This window comes from Pteropus vampyrus, unplaced genomic scaffold, assembly GCF_000151845.1.
Source record: "Pteropus vampyrus isolate Shadow unplaced genomic scaffold, Pvam_2.0 Scaffold160, whole genome shotgun sequence".
NCBI lineage: Eukaryota > Metazoa > Chordata > Mammalia > Chiroptera > Pteropodidae > Pteropus > Pteropus vampyrus.
In genome coordinates, this window is record NW_011888941.1 from 158,734 (window position 1) to 180,618 (window position 21,885).

At 43.3% G+C, this 21,885-nt stretch overlaps 2 protein-coding genes across 2 annotated transcripts in view; one reads left to right on the forward strand and one right to left on the reverse strand.

Annotated features, from left to right (window-relative positions):
- The first annotated feature begins 8,637 nt into the window (after positions 1 to 8,637).
- Positions 8,638 to 20,404, forward strand: CNOT11 (CCR4-NOT transcription complex subunit 11). The gene is made up of 7 exons (XM_011370097.2): positions 8,638 to 9,378; positions 12,107 to 12,271; positions 14,688 to 14,840; positions 16,417 to 16,619; positions 17,845 to 18,047; positions 19,902 to 19,998; positions 20,076 to 20,404. Exons 1-7 carry the CDS (start codon positions 8,751 to 8,753, stop codon positions 20,271 to 20,273), a joined length of 1,647 nt encoding a protein of 548 aa, XP_011368399.1. The 5' UTR covers positions 8,638 to 8,750; the 3' UTR covers positions 20,274 to 20,404.
- Positions 11,651 to 21,885, reverse strand: part of RNF149 (ring finger protein 149) — a 41,937-nt gene continuing 31,702 nt past the window's right edge. Inside the window, exon 9 of the mRNA XM_023536609.1 lies at positions 11,651 to 12,362. The gene's annotated coding sequence lies outside the window, so the exon portion shown is untranslated. The remainder of the gene's footprint in view (positions 12,363 to 21,885) is intronic.

Sequence of the window (21,885 nt, forward strand, 5' to 3'; positions counted from 1 at the left end):
ACAGGGTTCTGCTGGCACTTCCAGTCCATAGTCTCTATACCCAGCTCACGGCTCTGTCCTAAGCCCACTTATCCTTTCACCTGGTCCAGGGGTCCACCATCCCCTTCAGAAATTGGGACGATGCAGCCATACCTACAGGGGGCCAGGAGGATGTCACACTGGCTGTCCTGTGGACACGAGCTACTCCGTGCCCGCACCTGGAATGGCTTCTCATATATTTGCCAAATAGATGAGCCCCCACCAGTCCCTTTATGGATATCTTTTGAGTGAGCCTGGCCCACTTCTCATCCCTAGGATTTCTACTCTGGCTTCATCCAGAACAGGAACCCCATGGAGTCACAAACCTCCTTTTCACATGAAAAAACAGCTTGGCCCAACCCTGGAAACAGTGAGGAGTCAGGTAGAGGCATCGTCATGCGGAAGAGAAAAATGCCCAAGTAGCACTGTCATAGCTTAACCACACACCACCACCCCCTCGCCGCCCCGCCAGCCCCCAAGGACCTCTCCACAGGGACAGGCCCCCAGAAAGCACTTTGCTAGGGAGGACACCACTAGTCCCTACAATGACCCTCTGAGGCTGGTCCTCTGCTCACCTTGCCGTCCAGAGGAGCAAACAGACTCAGAGATGCAGTGACCTGAGAACTCACACTAGCAGGTGGCTGAATGAACCCTGTGTTGTGGGGGATAGGTGGAGGCAGGGTGCTCACCTTGCACACAGGGTAGCCAACACCCGCTGCATGGTGGAAATGTTTTGTAACTGCCTAGGAAGGCGGGAACGAAGGTGGGATCACTGTCCAGGAAGGCAGGCACCAGGGAAGCAATCAGACTGTCCAGCCTGCGTGCCCAGGCAGATGGCACCATGCTTGTCTTATATTGTTGGTTCCTCAATTCACTTTCTCCCTGAAGTAGGATAGAGGAGGGACATGCAGTCAACGGTAGCGCCATGAGCCACTGTGAGGATTGGGGATTGCAGCTCAGAACACACTCCCAAGCCCTCAGTAATCGATGGCAAAAGGGGAGACATATGTGTTCCCAGGAGAGAAAAGGTTCTTGGCATTCAAATAGAATTTGAGCTGGGGAGTGTTTTGACATATTGGTATCTGAGGTCGTTTTCTTGGCTGAGTTTGGACAGCACCTCCCCATATTGAGCGTCATCCCTGTGATGTTTGACCAAACGTCCCACTCTAGGATGAGAACATGGAGGTTTCTCCTGGGATGAGAGGGATAAAGATACCAGGACATGTAGGATGTTCAGGGCAGCACCACTGAAATGGCAACAGAAGGGGAGCGGGTCAAGGTGAACAGGTGCATCGCTGTAGTAACAGGTCCCTTCCTGTTATGTCCTGCAGCTGTGTGTCCTGGAGGGCTCGTGGGGATGTGTCCCCAGGGCAGCAAGTGGCAGAGCAATGGGCATGTCACATGAACCCCATGTCCTTTTGCATCACAGTACCCCTACAGATCATGATGATGTCTACGACTGCCGGGCGGGGGGGCGCGGGGAGAGTGTAAGGATCCAGAGGCCAGCACCAACACCAGGGGTGGGCGTTCAAACAAGAGAATCTGTAGAATGACACAAATATACTCTTGACTGAATGTGAGGAGAAATGGTGTCAACATCTCTTTGCTGGGATCCCTACAAATATGTGGACAGTGACTTTGCATCTGTCCCAGGACGGGGCTGCACAGTGAGGGCGGGTGGGAGAGGGGAGGGGGACCCAGATTCCTTTGGGGGCTGGACTTTAGGAGGGAGTCCAGGGGAGCAGCACTGTGACTCCTGGAACCCAGGACCCCCTGACTGTCTGGGTCCTGAGTGTCAGGTCAGCTCAGCACCTGCACTCACCCTGAGCCCTGGCTGGGCTGTCTCAGTGCCGTGGGGTGCCTGCCCGTCCTGGTGAGGGACAGAGTTGAGGTCCTTGTCCTTTAGCCCCTGTCTGATGTCCAGCATAGAGCTCTGTGAAGACAGTGCCCGGAAGACAGAGAGCTTCAGAGCCCAGTCCTTGCCGTCCTCAGACCCCCTGACTCTCCACCCCAGACATAGCCACGCAATGGTCTTCCCAGACCTCCTCCGAGGGTGGAAAAGATGTGACAGCCTGAGGGTGCTGGATTGCCGATGGCACAGATTAGGGGCCCTCAGGAAGCCCCCTCCACCCTGCCAGCCTTGTCCTGGGGTGTGATGTGACAAGACCATCAGAGTATTCCCTGCCCAGCAACTGTTTCTGCCCAGAGGGTCCTCCCTTCACGTCCACCATCCCCCACATTGAGGACGGGGATGCCTAGGGTGTGCTCACAGAGGTGGCCTGGCCTAGAGAGGCCTGACCAAAGTCTCCTTGTATTTCCCGAGGGGACCTTCTCCAAAAGGGCCAGAGGTGCCTACACCATCTGGAAAAGTCACTGTGTCGTCTCTGGAGGCCAGAGCCCTGGAATGTGGGAGCACAGCAAGAGAACATGTTGTCTTACTGAGTGCCTCTTGCCAAGTAAGCTGGCTGAGGGGCTGTTACTGGAATGTTGGTGCCTGGTAATGGGGTTCCAGGTTCTATGGGGGTGGTCTGTTGAAAAGGAAGTGACCTCACTTCCTGGGATCCCCCTCCCTGCATCCTCTCCTTGAGTAACAGCTATCCAAATAGTCCTCTGGGCTGCTGCCTGTCATTCCTCTTCTCCACACAATGCCTGTACATGATGAATCCAACACACCCCGCTCCAGGGTTCCTCTCTGGGAACATCTGGCTGCAGCCAAGGCCCTGGCATTGAGGAGACAGACCTGGGTTGTGACCAATTCTTCACTCTTAACTCTTCTGGACCCCAGATGAGCCCAGTATCTTGCAGGGCCTGTCTGTCTCCCGTTTGCCTGCAGGAGTTACTCGAGCACGTGCTTCATCAGGATGCTCACATGTGTGTGGGGAGACAGCTCTAACACTGGAGGGCTGCTGTCACATGCAGATAGTGCCTCTTTTCTCTTCCTCTAGTCACCTGTGTATGTGTTCCTCTTCTGACATCTGGTCCTACATCTAGCATGTGTGTGTGCACACACACATGCCAGCGTGCACATCACGGGTCCCAGGAGAAGACAACCCCACGCACTGAGAACAGGCCGGAGCTTCCCAGCGTATTAGGCTTTCTAGTTTCCAAACCAGCCCTATGGGAGCGAAAGACTACACTGTTAGCCTGGAGGTGGGAGCTCTGCTGACCTCTGGACTCTGCCTGTCATACACCCTGGCCAGTCCCTGCCTCTCTGTGGGTCTCAGTTTCTCAACTGTCCAATAAGGGTGAGATTCAAAACAGCAGAAATGTGAGCTCAGCAGGAAGTGGGCTCCGTCTCCCTCTCCACCCCAGGGAGAGGAGTGGACAGAGGTGCCCTCTAGTCGTCCCCTGACTGGGTGCCTTCTCAGACAAGAACTAGCCGAATGCCCACCTGGATGGCCGAATGCTCACCCTCTCCATGTTATTTGCTTGTCTGTGCTCAGTTACAACAGCACTGCCTTTTCAGACCCCACAGGGACAGACCACCTGCCTGGCCCTCCTCCCTCACATCTCCCCCCAGGATCCCACCTCGGATGGAAGTTTCTGTATGGAGGGTGACCATCCTTAGCGCCAGGGATATAATCTCCCCCTGGGCTTTGGGCAGGTCAGTGGATAAGAGGTTCCGAAGATCACGTTTGAGTAAGTTTGAGGTATTAAAACACAAAATTTAATCGAGTAAATTTGAAGATCTATTTGGCCTTATTAAGCGATTCATGAATGGGGCAGCATCCCACCTCGCAACTAAAAAGGTGACCCGAAGGGCTGTTGAAAATGGAAGGACTTTATAGGAAGAAAGGGGGGGCAAGGGAGCAATTGACAAAAGACAAGAAAGGATTATTTGAGGCTGGGACACTTATTCTTTGAGTGGAGAGGAGAGGAAGGGTTTTTTGCAGATGGCCTCTTTCCATGAGGCATGGAGAAGGCCCATGTGACAGATTACCTTACTGATACTTGGCCAGAAATCCCAGACTGCTTGATGAAGATGCCATTTCGAGGAGAGGCGAAAATTGCAGTTAGATAGACTAATGGTTCTAGGTTTGGGATCATGGGAACATTAGTGTGATATCGGTTGTCGATTTTGGCATTATGTACTGCAAGGACAACAATGACAACAAAATGTGAAGCGGGTTGGGGGGCTTGGGGAGAATAATTTATAGCTGTTCACTAAATGCATCAAGTGCCAGTACATCGATCAGTACACTGCAACACTGTGAGTGAGTATGTGTGTTTCAAGCAAGGTAAATATGAATGATGAACTGTTCCATGAAATTGAAAAATCAATCCATCTGTCAATCCATCAGTCATTCCATAACCACCACATTGTACAACTTCCTTTGGCCATTCTAAAACAAAACAAAACAAAACAGACAATTCTCTTTTACAGGAGCGAATAGAGACGCTGTGACGTTGACAGAGGGAGAGACACATGGATCGTAGATCAACAGAACAAAACGGAGACCTGAACAAATATGCCCAAGGCCGAGGGAACATCCAGAAGCCATATGGACAACTTCTCCATGCATGCACAGTCCTCCTCGTTTTGCAGGGAAGCGCAGGATCATAAAAGGACTGCATAAACTGAAACTGAAAATAGCAGTGTTATATAATCCATGTGAGAAAAAAAAAATTTTTCCACAACATTCAAAGCTTTGGGTCAAAACATAAAAATCTCTCTTATTCTGAATTTAAAAGGTATGTGACAAAAATAGCAAGATACACATTCAATAGACTGTCACTGAGAAAGTGGCTTTTTATTTACTTTTTTAAAATGTCACAATCTGTCTAACAGTGCTGGCCTTTACGCGGTATCTTCTAGACCTCACTGGATCATCCCAGTCTTCCATAAGTTTAGATCACCTTCCAACACATCATTCTTTGTGTTTCCCATATCGTTCCATGTCTCTCTGAGGTCCTTCGAGGTGAACATTTTCACCACGGTCATTCCCCTGTGATGGATCATCTCATCCTCCTAGACTTTGAGAGACTAGCCTATGCAAGTCCCCGTGGTCACACATCCAGTCTCTCACAAGGTGGCGGTGTTGTCACACCCATACTCATCTACCTTCTGATCACGTCTAAATTCATGTCTAGCGTAAGCACTTTTCATTTTTGTGTGTAATTTCACCTCTCTTCAACAATGTTCTCTTTTGATTATCCCTTTTGGGGGAGACATGAGTAGATGACCCACACACACACACTTTGCTCTGTGTGTGTGAGAGAGAGAGACAAAGAGAGAGACCCAAGTAACAGGTACGCACTGAGCGATCTCTGACAGGGTTTGAAGATCAGTTTCTGATCCTGACGTGCAGTTATTTAGGTATTGATTGCAGACTAAACGGACGGCAGCAAACTTTGTACTTCATGCAGTTACAGTGCCTACACTGTGGAATGTTGGCAAACGTGCTAAAGCAATTCATGGGATAGCCTCTCCATCAAATGGGAATAGAATAATCAGACATCCACAGGCAAAACATGCATGCAAGCAAGCAAACACTCGAAATGGATCATACGCTCGCTCTAGTGTAAAACGGAAAACTAGACGACCCCTTGGGAAGGAGGAGGCGTGGGGGAAAGTCTCAGAAAAATTTGGGATTTAGAGCCAGGCAGAGATTTTAAGACTTGACATCAGAAGCATGATCCAAAAGGAGAAACAAAGATATCAGAAGTTGTCAAAACTAAAAACAGAAGCTCTGTGAAATACCCTCTGAAGAGGGTAAAGCGACCAAGGAAAGAGGCGCCCTCGAACTGCAGCAGCAGTATTGTCTTAGGGGGAAAAAATGCAAAATAGACCAAAGACACAGAACAGGCATTTCACCAGAGAAGATGAGAGTGGGGAATACTGATGGATGGCGAAAAAATGCCATGAAAAGATGAGCCAGTGGTTTCCCGGGAATGCCAATGAACATCACAGTGAGATGGGTGGGGATCTCAAGACAGCCACAAGACAGTCAGGATGCCTTAAACAAAATACAGATGGGGAACAGTATCAAAACGCTGGTGAGGTCAGGCCGTGGAAAAACTGAGTAACTCACACATCACACTGGTGGTGACGTAAAACAGTACAGCTGCTCTGGAAAACGGAGTGGTAGTTTCCAAAAACACAAACTTAGGAGAACGACAAAAATTTGCAAGTACCACATGATTTGGAAAACTCAGCCCACAGATTGTGCCTTAGAGGGTCGACCCAGCAGATCTGGGATATTTAGAACTTGCACTTTCCATAGAAAGGTCTGACCTGCTTAGCTCCTGGGAGGAAACGGCTAGGCCCTTGGAATGTCCTGCCTGATAAGAGTGTCTATCTTTTTAGCTGGGAGTTTTGGGTAGTTCAGACTCAGAGCTCTTCACTCCCCCACTATCCTATCAACATCTCGAACCAGAGTGGTACGTTGGTTACAGTACATGAATCTTCATTGATACATCGTGATCACCCAGAGTCTGGAGTTTACATCTGTGCTCATTCTCAGTATTGTACAGTCTATGGATTTTGACAAATGTATTTCACCATATTAGTATTGTACAGAATACGTAGTTTCACTGTTTTAAAATCTTTCTTTGCTCCACTTATTCACCATCACTGACACCATGATAGCGAGGCCCGAGCTAACCACTTCCTAGGATGGTTGAAAGTTACTCACTTCCCCTTTCAGCCTGCCAAGCAATCAAAATACATTTTCCTTATATAGAAAGAACATGCAAGTCTGTAACTATGAGGAAGTATAAGATGTGTATAAAAGGGAAAGCCCGGCTGCGATCGGGGCTCAGCCTTTGGATGTGAATCCGCTGAGCCGGTGCCAGCACCAATGAACGCTACTTCCTGCTCATTGCCTCACTGTCCCGTCTCTCTGTCCAAATATCCTGCAACACCACCACTACTACCACCACCACCACCCACACCTACACACACACACACACACACACACACACACTCCCTAACCCGCAACCCCCAGCAACTCACTGATCTACATTTTTACCCTCTCCATAGTTTTGCCTTTTCCAGAATGTCTTATTAGTTGGAACCACGGGGTCTGTGACCTTTTTAGACAGACTTCTTTCACATGGTCATGTGCATTTAAGGTTCCCCGCCTGCCCGGGCATGGCTTCCAATAGCGCTCTCTTTTTTTTTAGCACCGGTCAACGTACATTCCGTCACCTGGATGAACCAAAGTCTATGTGTTCATTAGTGAAAGGTGAACATATTTATTGTAAACACAGAGAAAAGAACTAGTCCTGAACATACATGTGAAGAGAAGATGACTGATGCACTAAAGTGCTTGCGGAGGGAAAGGTGATGAGAGCCAAACCTGAAACAGGACTTTCATCCCCAAGAGAAACTAGTGGAATCAAGTATGAGTTGATTCTCTTCTAACGAAAGAAAACAAACCGTAAAACAACCCTCTCCTCAACCAGCACGCGGGCCCTCCTGTGGGGGTAGTGCTGACACACTCCATAGGAGTAAATTCAGAGTAGGGTATTTAAGTAGAAAAAAAGACACTGGGTTCTCTTTAAGATGAGTAATACCTGATAAAACTCTAGATAAACACATTTACCTAAATTAAGAATAAAGTACATTTTGCAACATAAGAATGAATCGGGTTATTTTCAAAGTGCAGTAATTAAGTCAATGAAGCAAAAAATCCCCTTCAAACTCTAGATAAAATTCAACTATTGAAACCTAAGTTATGTGACAACAGACCCACAGGTGAAATCATAGATGGTATCCCATCTTATTCTCTTAATTTCATCACAATAACTCTGGTCAAAGACCTTAGAAGATTCTCTGACAGGTGAAACATCAAATTTTCAAGAGGCAGCCTTGTCTTTCTCATTCTTTCTCTCCTATTTAAGAAGAATGAGCCCTGAGTATAAAATGTCCATGCATCATTTACGAAGAGTTTCCATTTTTAATTGAAATGAATATTGATGATATGGGCAGTTTAAGTGTCAAAGAAACATGCTGGAGTATAACTGCTATTGTAAAACTGCCCACAAACCAGGAAGGTGAACTTACTCTACAGTGAGACACACAGTCCTTGTTAAATGCTCTTTAGGAGCAGTCCTGAGTAGACACTAGACATTGAGTCATGAATAATCCTTGTGGGAAAAAAAAGGGGGGATGGGGCATACGAAACCTGACAAGCCCAGGGGAGATCAGCATGGAGGGCCCTACAAACTGAGACCCAAAGTAACCATATAGGACGGTCTGCACATAAAAATTCCTATCTAAAAGCAGCTCATGATGGTTGGTCACACCAGGGCCTGTAGCTTTCTTGACAAAGGTCAAGCTTTACCCTAGGTGAGCCATGCTGGCCTTCCCTGAACTTGTCAGTGTTAGTATGTGGCCTTTTTTCCGTCCAGAGTAATGTGCAATGTCTTTAGTTATTTGCAAGTAAACTGGTTTTTTTGCCATGAAGGGTCATGTATGTTACATTAAGAAAATTATTCAGACTCTCAGCTGTATTTTTCCAAACAATAACATAAAAAACGTTTCTCCGGGTCGCCTGGCACCGGCAGCGCCACGGGAGATTGCTCCCCGAAGTGCAGACCTCGCGCTGCTAAGATGCAGAACCGCGGTCTCCACGGCAAGAGACCGGAACGGCGCAGGCCCCGCTCCCACTTCTGGGATCCTGGCTTCCCCCACCCTACGTCTCCGGATCCGCCCCCTGGCTGCGCTCCACCAGTCTCGCTCTCGCTGGGCACTGCCCTCTCCTCTGAAGTAGTCTCGCTTCCCCGACATGTTCTGTTTGCGACACTGTCGTGTCAAAGCACGCTTTACGGCCGCGGGAACGGAACGGGCCTGCGGCAGGGCCACTCCAGCCGCGAAGCAGGGCAAGCGAGCGAGGTTGATGCCCGGCGGCGGGGCGAGCGCGGCGTCTGCCCGGCTTCTCACTGCTGCAGAGCAAAGAGGAACCCGAGAAGCGTCGGGGGCGGCGTCCAGGAGCGGTCCGGGGGGCTCCGGCAGCAGCAGCAGAGTCGGAGCAGGCGGCCCCGCTCCGGGGAGTGGAGGCCCGGGGGGCCCCGCTGGCAGAATGAGCCTGACCCCGAAGGAACTCTCGAGCCTGCTGAGCATCATCTCGGAGGAGGCAGGCGGCGGTAGTACCTTCGAGGGCCTGTCCACAGCTTTCCACCACTACTTCAGCAAGGCCGACCACTTCCGCCTGGGTTCGGTGCTCGTAATGCTCCTGCAGCAGCCTGACCTGCTGCCCAGCGCGGCGCAGCGCCTCACGGCGCTCTACCTGCTCTGGGAGATGTACCGCACGGAGCCGCTCGCCGCTAATCCCTTCGCCGCCAGCTTCGCGCACCTTCTCAACCCCGCGCCGCCCGCCCGCGGCGGCCAGGAGCCTGACCGGCCACCGCTCTCAGGTAAGCGCCCCGGGCGGAGCCGCCTCCCGCCACCGCCGGCCCTTCCCTCCTCTCCTGAAGCCAGGTGTGCATTGTGGATACTTACGTTCGTCGATTTTCCACCAGCGTTTCTAGGAATTCACCCGCAAGTGAAATGAAGTTTCCTTTAGAAATTCTCTCCGCCTCCCTAACTCTAAAGTATGAAGAAATGGTAGCTTAATTACAAATTCATGGCACCGAAAATTATTCCTCTCAATAGTACATGTAGGTCGTCACGTCGTGCAGCGCATTGAGGGGCTTGACATTTTTAGTATCTTAAATACAGTTCTTTCTTGTAAAGCCCATCTGATGGGTGTGTAATTGTAACTGATGACGCACTGGATCTGCCTTGATTTTAGGTCTCAGACGAGCAAGTAGAGGTCATTATTCAGAACCCGAAGAAGCTGTTGGGCATAAACACATTAAACAGCGTTTAAGGACTTTGCAGCCATCTTCGTTGGGCTGTTAGGTGCCCTTGGATAATGTGATGGGAGCAAATGATAGAAGGTAGTCTCAAATTCACCGCATAGGTCAGAAAACGCATAACTACTGGACATTATGTAAAACGTGTGCAGCATTGGTGAGATTAGATCAATGGTTTGATGTCTTTTATTTTTTTTTAACTCAAGCAAGAGATGCTTTATGAGACGTTGGGAGACTTGCAGCCAGGAGAAGAGAAAGGTGCAGAGGGGATGTTGATAATATGGGTATCTGGGAGTGTAGTGGGGGAAAACAGGTGGGCAGAGGTGGGAAACAGCTTGATCTTACAATACTTAACCCGTGGGGGGAAAGGGAAAAATCACTATATGGAAGGGCCACATATATAGGGATTCAAAAGGTTGTAAGGCAGCTGGTTTTGAGGTAATACCAATAGTGAGTTTTGTGGCACAGGAGGGCTTCTATATTTTAAGCTAGTTGGTGGTCCTGCCAGACAACCTTCTGGGTCTAGAGCATCTTCTGGTTTGTTTTCTGCACTGCCCTTATCTAAGAGAGGCAACCTTTGTGTTGGCTGAGATGCCTTTAGGGTACAGGTACTGAACCTGGCTTTCAGGAAGTTTGGGAATACCTAGAAAGTGAATGCAACATGTGTACTGAGTGGTCAAAACCCTAGCAGAGGATGGGGACAGTGTGGGGTTTAGGTCACAGAGCCCTTTGAAGTCTTTGGACAAGTTAGACAAAAGAACCCTGATTTATACACTGCCATTCTCAAATGCAATGAGTCTAAACCTAGATCTAGACTATAGACTTCATTGTAAACACAAATTTGCCAGGGAAGGAATCCATGGATGGGTTATTTTACCTCTCTGTGCCTGTTTCTTTGTAAAATGCAGATAATTTCTAACTGGTAGAGTTATTATGTAAATAAATCCCTCATAAGTGTTACCTATTATTACTTTCATTAAAGTAGGTACAGATGGTGCTTAAATACACAACAGGAGAATATCAATGGCAAGGCTTATATTGTACACCTAGGGTGAGGATCTAATGGGTATATTTTTTCAAGTTTTTCGGATGATTCTGATGCTGAGCCAGGGTTGAGAATGTATCTGGGACTAAATAAGGCTTCCTTGCACTCGAGAAACTTGCAGGCTGGTTGGGAAGACGTAAACATAGTCATAACACAGTGTGGTAAGAGCTGTATGAGATGTCACATACGAAAGGCTTAGCAGCACAGAGGAACAACTACCTACGTGTAACTGGAGAGAGTCTCCAGAGGAGTGATGTTTTTGCTCAATATTGGTAAGAGCTGGTGGTAGGGAAGAAAGTGTGGCCCTGCCAGGTATTCTTAAAGAATTTGGTGTATTGGATGTTTTGAAATCTGGAATCAGAAAAGCTGAGATTTTGTGCAGCTGGAGTGTAGGATACATGGATGGTGGGGGAATTCAAGAGATGAGATTAAGAAACTGGGTCAGGACCAGATTATGAAGGGTTTTATAATGGTGCAGAAGTTTGGGTTTAATTCCATGTAAACAGGTTAAGTATTGTGAGCAGCTGTGTACCTAGAAATATAACTAAGTGGTAAATGGGCATGTGGACTGTGGGTAGTAGGTGGGGCAGGGGTCAAAACTGGGAGCTGCAGAAACCAGGAAGTGTTGCAGGGCTACACTTGAATGGAATGCTTTTCCAATTTAAGAGGAAAGAGGGGAGAGGGAATGGCAATGAGAGAATGGAGTCTGGTGACATTGCTGCAGTAGGATGGATGAGGCTCGGTGAGCAACTGAATATGGGACAAAAAGGAGGCAACATTCAGCAGTTGTACTAAAGCAGGTATGTGAAGTATATTTGCATTGCTAGTGACTCTTGCCTCTTCAACCTCTACAGTTACAGCAGCAAAGAAAGAAAAGCATTTCTGAGCACTATAGTGTTTTGTTTTTGATGGCACTTGTAAGCTTTAGCCTTTGCAGGAACTGAGGCACGTTAAAAACAAAGTTCTTTTAGTATACGTGCTGCCGAAGCAAGCACAAAAACAAGTTCTTAATAGTTACAAAAACCTCATTTCATTGATGTTGCCACAAATCATAGGAATTCAAGTAACATGTTTAATTACATTTTCAAAAATGTGAATTATAATTGAAACCTAAACATCATTACAATTTTGTCTTTAAGATATGTGAATTGAAATGGCAAGTAGCAAATGCTAATTTTACCAGATTCATGTTAATTCCTAAAAATAACCACTGGAGTAATCATTGTACATCTTTCTTTGTAGGATTTTTACCTCCTATAACTCCACCAGAAAAGTTTTTTCTTTCCCAGCTGATGCTGGCACCTCCAAGGGAGCTCTTTAAAAAGACACCTCGACAGATTGCGTTGATGGACGTTGGAAACATGGGCCAGTCTGTGGACATTAGCGGGCTTCAGCTGGCCTTGGCTGGTAAGGAGGAATCGATGGTTTGGGCATTCTTGTGTGATAGCAGTAGGCCTTTTTTCTTGAAGTACTCCACTTAAAATGACGGTCTTGGTACCTGCAAAAAGGTTGGTACCTTCCATGAAAAATGTAGCTTTAGTACTGGATCCTTGCTAATATGGCATATAAATCCATTTTTAGTTTTCACTTGAATGGAATGCTTTTCAATTTAAGAAGAATGTTTTAGAAGGATTTAGTCTGTTTAAAAAATAAAATTTTCCTCATGTCAGTTTTTCTCAAAGTGAGATCACAGATTCAATGCAATTCTTATCAAAATCCCAACAGTGTGCTTTATAGAAATAGAAAAACCCATCATAAAATTCTTATAGAATCTCAAGGGACTCTGAATAGCCAAAACAATATTCTCTTGGCACCCTTGTTGAAAATCATTTGACTGGGTTTATATCTCGTCTATGTTCCATATCATGGTTTATATGTCTGTCTTTATTCTGGTACCATACTTTTGAAGATGATAGGTTTTTAGTTAAGTTTTGAAATCAGGAAGTGTGAGGCCTCCACTTGATTCTTGTGTTTCAAGATTGTTTTGGCACCTTCTGTGTTACACATATAAGCAAATGGATGCACTTGAAGCAAAAGCGTGTCATGATAGAAAGTAGGGGACTTTTGCTTTCTAAGCAAAGATAACAGATGTTTGATCTTATTACTTGAGAATTATTCATTAGGGAAATTCTGATAGCCATTTGTGAACCCTTGACCTTGTGATTAAATGAACTGCAGTATTAATTTTGACAGTGCCCCATCTTTAGACTTAATGTACCTGTAACATTTAGCTGTTTATATAAGGTGACATCTTTTAATGAACTACTTTTTCCTTGGAGCATTTTGAACCTCACTTTTTAACTAGTGGGCATTAAAATAACAATGGTTATTTTTCGAAACCAAGAGAAATCTTTTCAAAACTTTTAAGATTGCAGGTACACTAAAGTACTTGTTAGCCACTAGTGCCAGATACAATCTATTAACAGAAATGAAATGATTATTTCCTTAACCAAAGTATGAAAACTGGGTACAGAAGTGATAGGCACTTTCAGTCACCTTACCTTCAGAAGCAGTGTGTATTCTGAGAGTTTAGCTTTGTATTTTCCTAAAGTGAAAATCAAATCTGACCTTTCAACTTATGACTTGAGTCAGCCTGTGAGAAAATTTTAAAGTATATCAAGCTCAGTCAGAAAGGAATATATGACTAGTTAGGATTGAGAAGCTTGGCATAGTGGTTAAACTCGCTGCATGCTGTCCCCTACCCATTATTGATGTCCCACTCCATTCATTTCACAAGTGCAAGAAAGATACTCCTATCTTCTCTGGAGCTAGCTATACAGATCATCTCTGCAGAGGCCTGAAATTCTGATCTTACAGTGAGATCCATAAACCAAAAGTATGGTTGTGTGTGTCTGTGTCAATATGTGTGTGTGTGTGTGTGTACACTCTATATTTTCTTTATCCATTTCATTGATAGAAACTTGTTTCCATGGGAGTGCAAGTGTTTTTGAATTAGTGTTTCATTTTCTTTGAAACTGCTGTATTATATGGTGGTTCCATTTTTAATTTCTTGAAGAACCTCCATACTGTTTTCCATAGTGCCTACATTATTTTACATTCCTGTCAACACTACACAAGGGTTCCCTTTCCTTTATGTCCTTAACAGCCTTTATCGTTTATTGTCTTTTTGATAATAGCCATTCTGACAGGTGAAGTGGTATCTCATTGTGGTTCTGATTCGCATTTCCCTGATAGTGATGTAGAGCAACTTTTCATGTACCTATTGGCCATCTGTCTGTCTTCTTTGGAAAAACATCTCCTCACTTTTAAATTGGTTTTTTTTTTTTGGCTATTGAGTTGTATGAACGTATATATTCCATATAGTTGGCTACCACGCTCTTTATCCCTTCTGTTGATGGGCATAACATGGCTATGAACAATCTTGTATATTCTTCTGGTGTATATGTAAAAGTGTTTCTTCTAGGTGGAAAGATAGCACATGTAAAACTTTACTAGGTAAAGGCAAATTGTTTCCAAAGTTGCTGTGCCATTTTTCATTCCCATCAGCAGTGTGTTACCCGACAACCTCCTTTGCATTTGATGTTAGCCAGTCTGGTGGGTGTGTAGTAGTATCTTGTTTTAACTGATTTTTTCCTGGTTCCTAATGGAATTGAAATTTTTCAGATGTTTATTGGCCATTCAAGTTTCTAAATAAAATGTCTAGCCCATTTTTTCCTATTTTTAAAAATTGACTTGTAGGAGTTTTGAAAAATATGCATATCCTGAATCTAGCCCTTTGCTTATTGTTGCAGATAGCTTTCCTGTTAGGTTCTTTACACTGTCCTTGTGTCCTCAATTTTCAAATCTCTATTTTAACTTCCAGAACGCCAGTCTGAATTGCCAACCCAAAGTAAGGCTAGCTTCCCTAGTATTCTCAGTGACCCAGACCCAGATTCTTCTAATTCTGGATTTGACAGCTCTGTTGCCTCCCAGATCACGGAAGCTTTAGTCAGTGGACCAAAGCCGCCGATTGAAAGTAGGTATATATTTTTACTCTTGGTTTTATCAGCATCCTGAGACTTCTTGGTTTTCTGATATATCATGTTATTTTCATTGTTGCTTAAACTAGAATTTAATGAGAAACTTCTTAACAGTGTCTATCATATAGTGGAGATGCTCAGTAAGTTATTTAATAAAATTACCAAGTTTTTATTACATATTATCAGCATATCTGAAGATATAAATTCTGATTTTATGGAAAAACTATTTTTATAGCTCATTACATACCACTGTCATCACCTCCTCCATTGTAACTTTACTCCTTATAGCTCTTAATTTACTTTAATTCAAACAAAATGCCTATTGAACTTTAAGTAATACAGCCACAACTTGGTTTCATAGGCTTCTGTGGTTTTAATGATTAAGCCATGCTTTCTGCTTAGGGATAAGAACATGTTCTTCAGATTATAGTGTCATCATAACTTTAAAACTCACACTGACTTTTTATGCCACTTACAGTAGATCTTTGGCATAAATAATTGGGTTTTATATTTGAAGTTTCTGCTGGTCACGGGTATGCCCAAAGATCCATGGTACATACTAGCTTTTATTTAACACCTGGTCAGGCGCAGCTTTGACTTGCATGGGCCCACAGAAAGGTACATGAAAAGCAAATCAATCAGATACTGAGTCTAAACACCAGGCATCCCTACCTCATGGGAACTTTATCTTAACACGTAAGTGCATATGAAGTGTTAAAGATTTTTGTAAATGATCTGAAAAGAGAATCAGATGCTAGTTTCTGGTGATGTAAGTGAAGAGATAATGTAGTTTAAGACAAACTGTTGATTCTTAGCCAGAAAACAAGACCTTTTCAATAAACTGGAGTAGAATTTCAGATTTGGCAGGACCTAGGGTCCATGATAGGAATGAGCCATCTTAGGCCCTATGTGGAAACCAAAGAAAGCAAGGTGTGAAATTTGTTCAGAAGTCCCAGCAGCATTTATTTTGGTGAGTTTATAACTGGCTTGTTGTATGGAATAGTTGAGGTGTTGAATCCCTTCATTTTCCTGTATACTTTCACTGTTTTATGAAAATTAATATGGCATTTGGGAATTTACAGATTTATGAAAGTCTCCAGATTGATCAAGAATGTCAGAAGTTACTCATGTTGTTTTCTCCACCCCGCCACTTCAGTTTTAAGATGCAAAGATAGAACTGATACAAATCATAGTGGTACCTGAATAAAATAGTGGCAACTAAGAATAGGATGAGTGAGATCAAAAGTATTACATTTTCCCCATAGACTCACCAGTACAGCAGGTTGTGTCCTGCTATTGGGAGGAGATGCTGCTTGAATTAAACATTGGCATATCACGGTAATACTTTCCTCAAAAACACATAGATTCAGTATCTGGCATTTTGTTAGTGTTTCATTTTGTTGACTGTATTCTAAATAAAACTCTTATCATTTCTGCTTCTGGTTTTGAAGTCTGAGTTTTTTATATTTTTATTGAAAGGGTATTTGTATACTTCATCAAGCATGAGATGGATACAGTGTACACAGGTGTTAGCTTCCTGATAGAAGCAAATATTACTACTTTCATTTATAGGCCACTTTCGGCCAGAGTTTATTCGTCCCCCACCTCCACTCCACATCTGTGAGGATGAGCTGGCATGGCTAAATCCAACAGAGCCTGACCATTCGATTCAGTGGGACAAATCAATGTGTGTTAAGAATAGCACGGGTGTAGAGATCAAGCGAATAATGGCCAAAGCCTTCAAAAGCCCCTTATCTTCTCCTCAACAAACACAGGTATGTATTTATTACAAACCTTTTCTTTAATGCATTGTTGTTTTTTTTAATGTGATGAATGACCAATTAAATGATACTATTACCATGAGCCAGCAGCAGTATGTTTTTTGGACCCAGTGTCTCTGGATCTCTGGATCTCTGTTCTGTCCTTCTCACTCAGCTGGAGATCATTCAGTATCTGATGACTGAAACATACTCATGCTCAGTTTGAGATGAGCTAGACTCAGAGAGGCAAGGCAGGATGGGTCTCACTTTTTTTGGTAATCTGCCCCTATGCACCAGCTGGACACTTCACTTAAGTTAGACCATAACTCTCCTGAGGGTAAGCAGGTTTAACAACATTTGATGGAGGAAATAGGCACAGGTAAGGTAAAGAAGCCCCCATCACACAGCTGGTTAATGCTAGATTTGAGTCAAAATAGCCCCTGCTGCCCAACTAGAAGACTCTGCTGAGGACCCCTGTGGGTGATTTCTGGTTGGTGAGTTATAGTAATTCAGTTTGCATACTTTCACATTAGAACTTGTTAGGAGATGGTGACAGCTCCAAATCCACTTTACCACCAAAAAATATTTTCAAAGTCAAAAGCTGTGTTCATAGTTCACTTTGTTTATTAGACCATCCTGAAACAGTCCACTGTGATAGAGGAAAGAACAGAAAATTTTAAAGGAAAAGTACTATTTTGGCAGAAAAATTTGTTTTTGAGGATACTATTTTAATTACAAAGTGAGACTGTGACCTAAACCAGAAAGTAGTACAAACTGATGAGCTGCAGGGTCAGATCTCCCTCTTCCCCACCTGGGCTGGGTGGGGCTGTTGTTTCCGGTTCCCGTGGTCTGTGCTGCTTGGGAGAACTAATTGGTAATTAAGATTGTTTATGGTTATAACATGACAGAAAAACCTGCCAAGGTTTGATGATGTTACAATCCAGACAATATTCTGTCCAACCAGACAAAACCGAGTCTGGTATAATGCCCAGAGGGAATCACTGCATATTTATAAATTGCCCTGAAAGTGTTGATATTTTAATATCTTTACAATTCAAAGTAAACTGAAAAATGACAAGTCATTAATGATCATGGGTTTGAAAGAAATTTATGAATTTGGTTCAATCCAGACAGTTTTGTAACTTTTTGTATAAAATATGTATTTTTGTATGCAGGAAAGAGATGTCTAATTTAACTCAAGAACCTCTTTCTTTTTTAAAAAATTTGATTACATATTTAGCTCCTTGGTGAGTTGGAAAAAGACCCCAAACTTGTTTATCATATTGGCCTCACTCCAGCCAAACTTCCTGACCTAGTGGAAAACAACCCTTTGGTCGCCATAGAAATGTTGCTGAAGTTAATGCAGTCGAGCCAGATCACCGAGTACTTTTCAGTCCTGGTCAATATGGACATGTCTTTACATTCGATGGAAGTTGTAAATCGGTAAGTTTTTGTACTTGATCAAATGTGGGAGTAAAACTAGCAACAGTTTTTTTTTCTGATATCATTAGCCTGAGAAAACCCATTAATCAGAGCCTTAGTGTTCACTGCATGTGAATTTAGCATCCCCTAATAAGAACAGAGGGCAAGATCTCAAATATTTAGCGTTAATAAATGCTGACTTAATTGAATCTTAATTGTCAAAATTTCTATATGGTTGTACATTCTTTACCTGTCTGCAAATACAGATGCTACATTTGTTTTTGTTAGTGACTAACAGCTTATCATGGGAAAGTAGGGGTTTTCGGAGCTGAGAGAATTCTGGGAGTGTCATGCAGGTATCCCTGCACTCTCCCCCACCTTGGACTCGGTCTCCTGACTCTTGCCATCGACTGTCGTAACAGTGCATTCTCTTTGTGGTGGGAATATTTCATATTTTCCTTACAAATATGTTTTAGGTAAATTATGAATAGACTTGGGTTTTCTTAAGTTGTTTATATACATATATATACATATACACATTCATATATACATACATATATACATACGTGTATGTGTCTGTATGTCCAGGTTTGCCTGAGGTAGTCAGTCCCAGGTAGACTCATCTTGGCTTTCCTTCCATGCGATACTATATTGTTTATACAGTCCCACTATGTGGGGAAGCCCATTCTGACAGGCAGGTAGCTGAACTTCAATGAAAGCTCATCTTTTGAACTCTCGTTTATAAAATTGGAGATCATTTTTCTTAACCTACTTGAAGTTGTACTAAAGAACACATCCTTTTAAGTTAGTCAGCAGGTGAAAAAAAGTCTGGCTGGAAGCCAGTGATCCCAAGTATGTGCGTTCTTTTTGGGTTGGGAGAGGGAGGAAGTGTGTGGCTTTCAACTTTATGTTCAGTCACTGGCAAAACTGGGTGTTCTGTTCCTGTCCTTCTGGTTGGCCGAGGAGCTCTCAGAGCTCACTTCCCCTCACTACATTCTTGTAGCAGTTTGTCTTCAACTGCTGCATCTTTTTATCAGTAATTTCAAGGACAAGGTCTACTCTCCGTGGGACCCCCATCATAATACATCACCCTCGAGTGTGAAATGTATGGTGTGACCCCAGCAGCCTATGTATGGCAGTGTTCCCTGGAGCACTGTTCCACTAGGCCTACAGTGCCTTAAAGGAAAAAGTTGGAGTCAAGTAAGCTTAGAATTCTGGAAAATTCATATGGTATAGTTAGCATATCTTGAGCATGGAATTCTCACTTCATCTTTTTTTTTCCCACTTAAAATATTCCATAGAAGCCTTTGAAAAATACAGCTTCCCCTTCCCTCCGAGACTCTAAATCGTCCACCATACCATGCCTTTTGTTACATGCCAGCCAGGTCTTTCCCACCATGTATGCCATGCTATCACCAATTCCAAGCTTTACTCAGATCGTTTACTTCTCTCCCAGTGAGGGCCAATTTAAGTCATTTGCCCTTTTAAAGCTTTCCCCAAATCTTTTCACTACATTATTATTCTTGTTGCAAATGCCCCATTTTACCATTTAGTTATATATTGTACTGTTTACTTACACTTCCTTCAGACACTCCGCCTTCCATTAGCACTTACATGTAATTGGGAATGAACAGAATTATTGCCAAGGTTATTAGAGCTTGGAAGATAATAACTGAATTATGATTCAGTCAAGAACATACAGGGACTTGGTGCTCAAAAATACTGCCTAATGTTAAGTATAGACTTAAAAAATGGAAGTATCTTTAACCAATGGGTGTGTATCTCTTAGATTTATTTGCATAATAAGTATATTTAAAACTAACTAATTGGTTATGTGTCAGAAATTTGTTCTAACTTTCTAACTTTATGAAACAGACTAACTACAGCTGTTGATCTACCTCCTGAATTTATTCACCTTTATATATCAAATTGCATCTCTACTTGTGAACAAATTAAGGATAAATACATGCAGGTAAGTTATAGAAATTTTTGTAAATTTTATAAATACCTGCCATGAAAATGGGCACACTAAGTTTTCTTCTTTTTCAGAATCGTTTGGTACGTCTCGTGTGTGTCTTTCTTCAATCCTTGATCCGTAACAAGATTATTAATGTGCAAGACTTGTTTATAGAAGTACAGGCCTTCTGTATCGAGTTCAGTAGGATACGAGAAGCTGCTGGCCTCTTCCGGTTGTTGAAGACATTGGATACTGGGGAACCACCTTCTGAGACCAAAATGTCGAAATAATACCTCATCTCGTCGGAACCACCTATTCATTGTTCAGCTGTACTGTGATTTAATTTTGAAAACTGTAAAAACCCTAAGTGGATTGCTTGGTGTCGTGATATAAACAACACTAGCTAGCTACCTAAAGCAAAGTTTTGCTTTCCTGGATGACTTTTTCCTTTAGAAAAATTTTTAGTAAGAACTTGGAAAAATTGTCTTTTAGGTGTCTCGCTGATGATTATCCATAGAAAAGTCTTTCTCACTAAAGAGCAAGGTGCCTGTTTCTATTTAAAACACAAAGTCTTCCGATAAGAATCCAGTTTTGCTAGGTTCCAATGTTAAATGTGTTTAATGAGAGTAAATGAAGATATTCTTGAGAATTTGCTATTCTGCCCTTGAGGTGAAATCAGTTGAATGTTTTTGAATCATCGAGTGGCATACTGAAATTTCAGCCTTGAACCCATTTATGCACATAGCTCTTAACTTCTCATTAAGCAGAGTTTGAACCAAAGGACAGACATCCCTGTAACCTTATCTTTTCTTGTCATGGGGACACTTAATAGACAATAGAATGCCTTTCTTGGGCCTTCAATAAACATGAGAACTCTTAGAAACCTTTTTTGAGGCTGTAACAGCTGGTATAGTTTTCTGGGTTTTCTTGAAATGTTCATTAGTTCTGTTATTCATTTAAGATAGTCGTTTTTTGTTTGAAGGACAAATAATAGTGCTTTGGGAAGTAATGTCATCACTGAGGAACAGTCATGTAAAGTTGCTTGCAGAGTGGGATGTGTGCCCTTCTGCCTGTGGGGCACATGAGCTGTTTGAGTAGGAGAGCAAGAGAGCTTCATGTGGGCCATTAGCCCTCATTTAGCTTTGGACAACAGTGCCTTATATTAAAGTTGTTTTTATAAACTATTTTCTGATGGTATTTTTTTCTTGAAGAAATGAAATGCCTCATTTGCTAAGGTATTTTCAAAGTATATACTTTATAGGGAAATAATCTGTTCAACAGGAATTACCATCCAGTCCAATTCTCAGCAAAAATTCAAGAAAACCAAGCCTCGTGGGTTTGCATACAAGTTTCAAGCTTGTAATTTGGGTGGAAAAGCAGTACTCTTAAGTTTATAATAAATTTTCTTATGTATCCTTATGAAAGTAAGGAATCTGATTACAGGAAATAAGGACCCAAACTGGTAAAAAAGGAGTGCCTTCGCCCATCTAAGATGATGACAAATTTGATTTCTCTCAGTACTGAAAGTGGGGATTGCTGTTCTGCATATTACCATTGGGGGAAAAGTTCACTATTCAAATACTTTCTGGGATAGTAGTTTCAACCACACCACTGCTGGGAGTAACCCAGCCTCAGGCTCTAGGACCCACAACTCTGATAGTCCGAAACTCTTGCCTGAAAGAGACTCAACCAACACATATTTCCTTTGTGAGGTATGTCACAGCTTTGCACTTAAAATAGTAGACAGCACTTAACTAGGGGACCATTTTAAATGGAAATCACCAACAAAAAGTACAAAATTTCAGAAAATATGGCACTGGAGAGACCATGAAAAGGACATGTGCTGACAGTCTGAGAGCTAAAACAAGACTCTTATTCAGCCTCAAGTGGGACACATGCCAG

Excerpts from the sequence above, each read along its gene's own strand:
- CNOT11 (XM_011370097.2), top strand. The coding sequence starts at position 8,751 with ATGTTCTGTTTGCGACACTGTCGTGTCAAAGCACGCTTTACGGCCGCG. Across the intron at positions 9,379-12,106 it reads TGACCGGCCACCGCTCTCAG|GATTTTTACCTCCTATAACT; the intron begins GTAAGCGCCCCG and ends CTTTCTTTGTAG. Across the intron at positions 14,841-16,416 it reads ACCAAAGCCGCCGATTGAAA|GCCACTTTCGGCCAGAGTTT; the intron begins GTAGGTATATAT and ends TTTCATTTATAG.